Consider the following 8962-nt stretch of genomic DNA (forward strand, 5'->3'; position numbering starts at 1 on the left):
ATGGTCTCGATCTCCTGACCTCGTGATCCGCCCGCCTCGGCCTCCCAAAGTGCTGGGATTACAGGCTTGAGCCACCGCGCCCGGTCGGTTGTTGAAGATTAAAGAAGAAAACAGAGCACATAAAGTGTTCAGCCTGCGGCTTGTTTGTTGTTGCTGTTTTTTATTATTCCCATATAAAGTACTTAACCCTTAAACTGCAAGGTAGAAATCATCATTCCCTTTGGTAGGTAAAGAAACTGAAGTAACAGAGGGCAAAGTCATAGTCATGGGTGAGTGGCATGGCCAAGATTTGAATCTGTGTGAGTCAAAGTGTTTGTTGCTGGTGGTGGTGGCGGTGGTTTTGTTTTGTTTTGTTTTGTTTTTTGAGACAGAAACTTGCTCTATTGCCTAGGCTGGAGTGCAGTGACACGATCTCAGTTCACAGCAACCTCCACGGCCGGGTTCAAGCGATTCTCCTGCCTCAGCTTCCCAAGTAGCTGGGATTATACCATGCCCAGCTAATGTTTGTATTTTTAGTAGAGATGAGGCTTCACCATGTTGGCCAGTCTGGCCTTGAACTCCTGACCTCAAGTGATCCACCTGCCTTGGCCTCACAAAGTGCTGGGAGTACAGGCGTGAGCCACCGAGCCTGGCTCCCTGAGTTGAAGCTTTTAAGCCCCCAACAGAGAAAGAGAAGAGGCCAATCCCAGCCTGATTTTCCAGACCCCTCTGAGACTCCCAGACCTGGGAAAAGGCCTTTGGTCCAGGAAAACCTCGGAGACACAAGAAAGGACTGATGCATCTGCCTAAATGTAAGAGGAAGTGGTCATCTCAGGCACTTCAGCCCCGCTGTCCGCCCAGCAGCTAGGGCTCTGCAAAAGCCTCCCCAGCCACCCACATCCTGAAAAGATGAGAAAACCAGCTTCTGACTCACGCTTTCATCTGCCCCTACCTAGCCTTTATCACCTCAACAGCATGAACTGACCCCACCCCCATCTCAGGGAACCACAGTCTGTAAGCAGGGGAGGGGCCTGTAGCTCCCTTCATTAGAAGGAGGGGAAACTGAGGCCCAGAGGCAGAGAAGATCATGCCAAGGCTATACAGCAACATAGCTGCAGAACTAACCCAAGAAACTAGGTCTCCTAACACAATCTCCATGCTCACTTCAAGAGCTTCATATTAAGCAACTGCCAGGAGTCAAGCACTGTGCTGGGCCCAGGGCCCTTTCTGTTTCCCCCAGCAACCTCTCTCCACAATTGCCACTGCTGTTGGGACTTGTCACCCTCCTCCTCTATCACCTTCACCCAGAGCCCCTGCCCTGCTCTCTTACTCTCAAGGCCATCTCCAGAAAAGCACTCCATCCAGGGAGGGAGAGGTTTCATCTCTTTGCAAATATTTGCCCAATGTGCACTTTCTTATGAGAGGTGGCATTGTGTGTGGTTAAAGGGCCACCTGGAGCTGTACTGCCTGGGCTCAATTCCCAGCTCGGCTGCTTATGATCTTTCTAACTTTGGGCACTTTACAGTTGTCTCTCGGTATCTCTCGATGGGGGATTGGTTCCAGGACCTCCCGTGAATACCAAAACCCAATATAAAATAGCAGAGCATTTGCACATAACCTATGCACATCCTCCCGTACACTTTAAATCATCTCTAGAGTATTGATAATACCTAATACAGTGTAAATACTATGCAAATAGTTGTTATACTATATTGTTTAGAGAAGGACAAGAAAAACGTCTGTACATATTCGGTACAGACCCAATTTTGTTTCTGAGTGTTTTTGATCCTTGGTCGGTTGCATTCACTGATGTGGAACCCACGGATACAGAGGGCTGACTGTATTCACCCTCTCTGTGCCTCAGTTTCCTTATCTGTTAAGTGAGGCTATTACTAGGACCCAGCTCAAAGGCTGGCCTTGGGGAGTCAATGAGTTAGTATTTATCAAGAACCTAGAATACTTGCTGGGTCCTGGCACGTGCTCAGTAAGTATTCACTTTTATTATTGTTAAGTCTCACCTTGTAAGTCTCACTATTATTGAGAGTTCCACCATCTTGAGTGTACCATCTAACTACAAACTCCCACCCCAAATCCCAAAAAGTCTTTTTGGCAACTTAACATTATAGCTTCTTACCACTAAGTGGGGGGAAGTTTGTCATTAGCCCACTGCTCCCCACCCTAGGAATATGAGCTTGGGCTTTTAAAAGCCACCTGTCCCCTTATGTACGAGTGCTTGTGTGGGCACGCACGTGAATGCAAACACACACTCTCATACCACGCTCTCTCACTCTTCAGGAAGAAAGGACTTCACCACGGTTTCAGTTAATTCACTGCTTCCTGGTTCCCCCCACCCCAGGGAGCCGCTCGGAGCATCCGTCCTTGTCGAGTTCTAAAGGTAGCTTAGCAACAGCACCATCCGCAGAGTGAACCCCAGGTGCCCAACGGTAACCTATTTTACAACCACCTCCTCCATCACTCGCCGCCAGGCTTCTGTCAGCACCCACAGGAACTGCTGGGCCCCGCGGTTGTCACCCAGGCCCCACACGAACAGCTCCTTCTGCGGCCCTGCCCCCATTGGCAACCCTGGCGCACCTCTCCCCGACCTTCTCACGACACCCACCCTCAAAGCAACCTCCCAGCATTTCCATAAAATCTGGGTACTCTGACTAATCCCTTTTCCGAACTGTAATTTCCCCCGAGGCTTCTGTCAGCTGGATGTGGATTTTGTAGGATTTTTAATTTTTTTAAAAAAAGATAGAATTATGGGGTCAGCACTTATGACCAACGCCTGTAGGCGGTGAGATCTATTTTAGATATACGGCAGGATTAAAGTGGGGAGGAGAGCAGATTTAATTAAGTTGCTAATATTTAAAGAAAATTGATGAACTCCTGGTTTACGAGTAGCACGGTTGTGAACAGACCCCTCATTCCGGGGAGGCTTTTTATTTGATTTGCCTTCCATTTAAATCCTGGACTCATTTTATTTGCGTAGCCGCACTGTCCGTTTAATTGTCTTTAATAAGGAAAACGTACCTCTGCTCGCATTTAATTTTGATTTAATTAGGAGGAAGTAATTAATGGCTTCATAAATCCCATTTTTCAGCCCCCTGGGATGAGAAACCATCACTCTTGTGTTTTTCGTGTTGTTTATGATCAAGGGATGGGGCTTGAGGGGGATTTCTCCTCCAAGGCTGGCCACACTTGATGTGGTAGAAAGAACTCTGGGCCGGGCGCGGTGGCTCAAGCCTGTAATCCCAGCACTTTGGGAGGCCGAGACAGGCGGATCACGAGGTCAGGAGATCAAGACCATCCTGCCTAACACGGTGAAACCCCGTCTCTACTAAAAAATACAAAAAACTAGCCGGGCGAGGTGGCGGGCGCCTGTAGTCCCAGCTACTCGGGAGGCTGAGGCAGGAGAATGGCGTGAACCCTGGAGGCGGAGCTTGCAGTGAGCTGAGATCCGGCCACTGCACTCCAGCCCGGGCGACAGAGCAAGACTCCGTCTCAAAAAAAAAAAAAGAAAGAACTCTGAATGTGGTGTCAGGCTTTGGGGCCGTCTGTCATTACCTGTGTGACTTTAGGTGGGGTTTAGACCCTCTCTGGGCCTCAGTTTGCCCACCTACACAATGGGGAGAGAGTAAGTTCTGATGCACAAGACGAGACATCAATGAGATAGCAGTAAAGGGTCTAGAACTGTGCCTGGAGTGTTTTAAGTTCCCAGCGATTGTCCATGTGTACCTGGGATTTAAGAGTGGCTGAATTCTCCAGAAATCCCAGAAGACAACTGGGGGAGTCTGATGACAGTTGTATACTTTATTATTCATGTATTCAATACGTTTGATGCTGTGCCCCGTGCTGGGTGCTGGGGAATTGGAATAAACAGCCAGATGCTTGACCCTCAAGGAGCTTGCAAACTCACACTCACGTGCACACACACACATACACACACACACACACACATTCAACTTTCCCACTCCCTGTATTTTCTCTGCAGGCATTGTCAGGGTACCTAGTGTGTGCCAGGCACAGAGAGTTCTGACATAGACAAACCTAACTTAGTCCATACCTTGAGGCCCATGACAGCTGGGGACACAGATGTGCAACACTAGAAGTTACAGGAGGGTGTGGAGTGGAGGGGTTTGTGTACGGGACAGGAACGGAGCAGGTGAGGTCTCTTCAACCAAATGAGAGGGCATCTGAGAGGGCTGCCTGGAGGAGGAAACAAGCTGAGTTTGAAAGACAAGAAGGCATTGATTGGATCATGGACCCTAGATCTCCAGTGGGTCAGGATTTGAGTCTGTGTGGTTCTTGTATCAGGAGATAGAGGATGAACTAGGTGACCCCTCAACCCCTCCTGAGACCAGCACAGGAAAAGGAGAGGGAACTAATTTACATTGAGCACCTACTAAGTGCAGGGAGCTTCCATATATTATCTTATGAATCTTCAGAATATATATGGTGAAGCAATATTAGCCCCATTTACAGATGAGAAAACTGAGGCTCAGAGAAGGATAGCCACTTGCCCAGGGGCGTGCACAGGTCGCTGGCAAAGCTGAAGCTGGTACAGAGCTGATTCTGACTCCAAAGCACGTAATCTTTCCTGATGTGTGGCTTGAGGTTCTTTTCCAAATGGTAAAATGGAGGCTTACAGAGAAGAGGCCACCGATGACTGTGGCCTGCAGGGCACAGGGCAAAAGACTGGTGTCAAGGCCACTGTCCAAGCTGTGCAGCCCAGTGGCCACCCGGTAGCCCACTCCTTCCCCTTTTCTCCCTCATCCTCTGCTACAGGCATTGTAAGCAGACTAGCCAGATTCCCAGAGACTGCAGAGAAACCAAACTGGACTTTGGAGTCAAACAGACCTGCGGCCATCTCAGTATCTTCACCTGGAAAATAGGGATACATTTGCAAACCCCACAAAGTCAAGCTCAATTTCTGCAGATGGCCTGCAACACATGTCTGACACATAGTGGGTGCTCAGTAAATGAGAGCACCATCTTCCATCCTCCACTCACAGCTGAGAGTCCTGAGAAATATCTTCTTAGGGCAGAGCCAGAGGCATTCCCCCTTCACTCTGGAGCTGGGACCCAGGCAGGCAGGGCAGGCAGCCCCAGCTGGGCCTGAATTCGTAACTCCCAGATCTTAGCTCCTGCCCAGGCTGATTGCCCCTGTCTGACTCTGCAGTCCCCAGAGAGCAGCCAGTAGGCCCCAGGGTGAGCTCTGCATCATATTCCACAGAGGATGACATCACCACTAGGCTCTACGCCCTCCTCTCCATTCCTCACTCATAAGTGAGCCCTGCCTGGGGTCTGAGTTAAAACATCAAGGGCTGCAGAGATGTGATGGAGAGCCAGGAGATGGAAAGGGAAGGAAACAACCATTAGCAGAGTGCTTAGGTCAATGTAAACATGCTCTCATCTAATCCTCCCCACACCTGTGCCAAGTAGGGCTCGGTCTGATTTCTCAGGTGGAAACACAGGGGCTCAGAGAGGTAAAATTGACAAACCCATGGTCCCAACATTAGTGAGTAGTAGAGTCAGGAGCGTGCTTCCCGCAGTTAGCCACGTGACACAGCACATGACTTCCCCTCTCTGTGCCTCAGTTTTCTAACCTGAGAAATGGGAATGATAATGTTTCACAGGGCAATGATGAAGACTAATAAGATTATAGCTGTTAAGCATCTCTTCGAATGCTGTTTATTCTATCACACTGCTCAGAAGTGTTTGCTGATGAAATAAGCTGACAACAGATCAGACTGGGAAGCAGGTAGAGGCACCCCAAAAGGGAACAGAATCACCCCCTCTCATCCCATCTCCCTTGGGGCAATGGTAGAAAAAATGTATAAACAGCAAACAGGAGAGACAGGTCTCCTCATCCTCAGCACTGCCAATGATTCAGGGCCGATGTCCTGAAATAATTTTATTGGGGGCATTAAACTGAGTTATGAGGTTTTTACAATCCAGCCACTTATGAGAAATCTATTAACAGTAACTGGACAGGAAGAAGGCTTCTCAGTGGAGCCCAGGATGGGCATTAATTGGGGCAATCTATAACAGGATGGGGACCCGGAAAGGTTCCACCAGACGCCTCCATTTAGTCCCCGCAATTTCTGCTGAGAATCAGCAGACTCGCCAAAAAGAGAGAGATGCCCATTAATCGGCTAATGAAATATGAAAATGTTTATGGGCCATTCAATCTTCCAAATGGCACTTCTATAATCCACCTTTCAGACACAAAGTTCTACCAGCAGAATTTATACCCCGGCTCCTCCTGCGTGGCAGGGGATGGGCTTTTGTCCCCCTTCGTGATGACTTCATGGGCACCTGTTCTTCTGCTGAGTGGGCTGGGGTTCACAGCACCCCAGCCTGAAAGGAACTTTAGAGATTCTCTCATTCACACTCCATCTCCATGGAAGCTTAGAAAGGAGCAGGCACCTGCCCAAAGCCATTAGCTTCATCGGAATGGATTTTCCTCTGCGCGAAGCTGCCTGGGAGATTTGGGCATTGGAAGATAAGGACTTAGGTGTTTCTGATTGCAAGAAAACAGACTTCTTGCTGGTTCCTCACCCAAGAGATCTCAGGGCAGTGAAAACAGCCTGGAATCTGGAGCCTAATAGTGCCTAGATTAAATCCTGGTTATATATAGCTAACATTTAGTAATAATATAATAATAACGATAGCTACCATTTATTGGGCACTCATTATGTCTCAGACAGGGCTGATTTTCAGCTAGTACAAACTGGTGTAGTTGTACTGGTCGTTAAAACCATGAAAAACCTCCATACTTGTAGTAAATAGTCCCTTTCCTCTCCCTCGCCCCAACTCTCTCAGCCCCTTGGGCCTCTCTGTGATCCAGCAACCAAAGGGTTCCTGCCTGGCCTAGCAGGGATCCTGCTACAGTACCACTGCCTGGGCAGTGCACCCACCATGCTGGCTGTTAAATATTGTAAATGTCACCTGGTAACACCTGCTAAGGGCCTTGTGTGGATTCTCAACTCAGCAAACCCCCAGTACCTCTGGGAGGAAGATGCTAATATGATTCCCGTGTTACAGATGAAGCAACTGAGAGCCAGAGAGGCAAAGTGATGGGTGAGGACGCACAGGGAGATGTCAGAGCCAAGGCTGGGCCAGGTTGCACTGTCTCTCCCCTCCCCTGGACTCCTCTCCGGAGGCTTTAGATGGAATGGGAAAGCCCAGTGTGGAGTCAGACCAGCTCTTCCAGTGGCCTGACCTTGAAGAACCCATCCCACTTCTCCAATCTTCATTAGGAAATGGGGGAAAAAATCTGTAAAATAAAGATAGCAAAACCTACTCTAGCAGGTTTTTTAAAAAAGTATCTTGAACTAGAAAAGTACATAAATTGCTTAGCCAGTGCCTAGCACATAGAAGGTGCTCTTTCAATTGACATCCCTTCCTCCTCTCTCCCTTCACTCCCTGCCATGTGCCATGTCTTGAGCCTGGTTCTCCATATACCAAGATGAGGAAGATGCCACCCCAACCTCCTGTGGTGCAGAGTCTAGGGAGTGCTGGACCTGTAATTCACAGTGAGCTCATGGACCAGCAGCCTGGAAGTTTGTTAGAAATGCAAAGTCTGAGGCCTGGCCCCAGACCTACTGAGTCAGAATCTGCATTTTAACAAGATCCCCAGGTGAACTGCATGCACATTAGAGTTTGAGAAGTGTTGGCTACAGCCATCCTACAAGGCTGAACATGATCACGATGGCTTGATGTACTGAGAGATCCCAGAGGTGGGGAGAGACTGAGGATCCAGAAAAGCTTTCTGAAAGAGGTGGCATTTTTATTGCACTTTGCAAGATGAGTAGACTTTCCAAGGGCAGAGAAACAAGGACAGGACTCAAGGCAGGATCGTCAGGGCTGTGCTGCTAAAGGGGAGAGAGGTGTGGAAGTGGTGCTGGACTTCTTTGTGAAGGCAATGGGAAGCCACTGGAGGGTCGTAAGCAGGGAGGCCATGTTCAGATCTGCCTCCAAGGCTGATAACTCTGAATGCAGAGGGGAAAGTAGAGTCCAGGGACAGGGAGGGCCCCAGAGGACTGAGGAAACACTCCAGGCCCGGGATGTAAGTGAGCATGGCTGCTGGGCCTCAGTGTCCTCACTAAAGATGTGTATGTGTTGGAGAAGAGATGGGCTTAGGAATAGGCACCCAGGAATAGGCATGGGACAGTGAAGCCACGAGGAACTTGCTCCTCAGCCTCCACCTTGCCTTCCTCTCTGCCTCCCCAGATCCACTCTGACTCTGACGAGGGTGACGGGGCCATCAAGTACACCATCTCAGGCGAGGGTGCTGGGACCATTTTCCTGATCGACGAGCTGACAGGCGACATTCATGCCATGGAGCGCCTGGACCGCGAGCAGAAAACCTTCTACACGCTGCGGGCCCAGGCTCGGGATCGCGCCACCAACCGCCTGCTGGAGCCCGAGTCGGAGTTCATCATCAAGGTGCAGGACATCAATGACAGTGAGCCCCGCTTCCTGCACGGCCCCTATATTGGCAGCGTGGCCGAACTCTCACCCACAGGTGGGCTGTGGGCCCTGGGAGTGGGGAGTGGGATCAAGGTGATCCCTAAGGGGAGTCGAGCCTGCTGGGAAGGGGAGTAGCTGATCCTCTGGGGAGGGACAGGAAAGAGCCTGCTGACCCAGGATACAGGGTACAGATGTGAGCTCAAGTGCCCCCTGGGGTCAAGCATAGTCCTGGACAAAACCACACACACGACCTCAGCCACTTCCACGGACAGAGCCCCCCCCATGAATGTGGACCTGCATGTGGACACAGTGATGCCCTCAGACGTGCTCATACAGCCACACCCAGTCACATATGTAGACACAGCCACAGATCTGGACACGCCACATGCACAAGTCCAGCCCCGCATACAACTCACCACTACAGTGATATACAACCCCATTCATAGATCCAGTCCCCAACACAGGCACAGCTGGACAGAGTCACACACACAGGCACAGCTGGACA

The 8962-nt window shown here is 49.9% G+C and overlaps 1 protein-coding gene across 1 annotated transcript in view; it reads left to right on the forward strand.

Annotated features, from left to right (window-relative positions):
- CDH22 (cadherin 22) overlaps positions 1-8962 on the forward strand; it is a 140422-nt gene that overhangs the window by 61724 nt on the left and 69736 nt on the right. The window contains exon 3 of the mRNA XM_017877905.1: positions 8218-8512. Coding sequence (XP_017733394.1) covers positions 8218-8512 — 295 coding nt within the window. The remainder of the gene's footprint in view (positions 1-8217; positions 8513-8962) is intronic.

The sequence above is a fragment of the Rhinopithecus bieti genome, unplaced genomic scaffold, assembly GCF_001698545.2.
Source record: "Rhinopithecus bieti isolate Rb0 unplaced genomic scaffold, ASM169854v2 scaffold_10347, whole genome shotgun sequence".
NCBI classification, from domain to species: domain Eukaryota; kingdom Metazoa; phylum Chordata; class Mammalia; order Primates; family Cercopithecidae; genus Rhinopithecus; species Rhinopithecus bieti.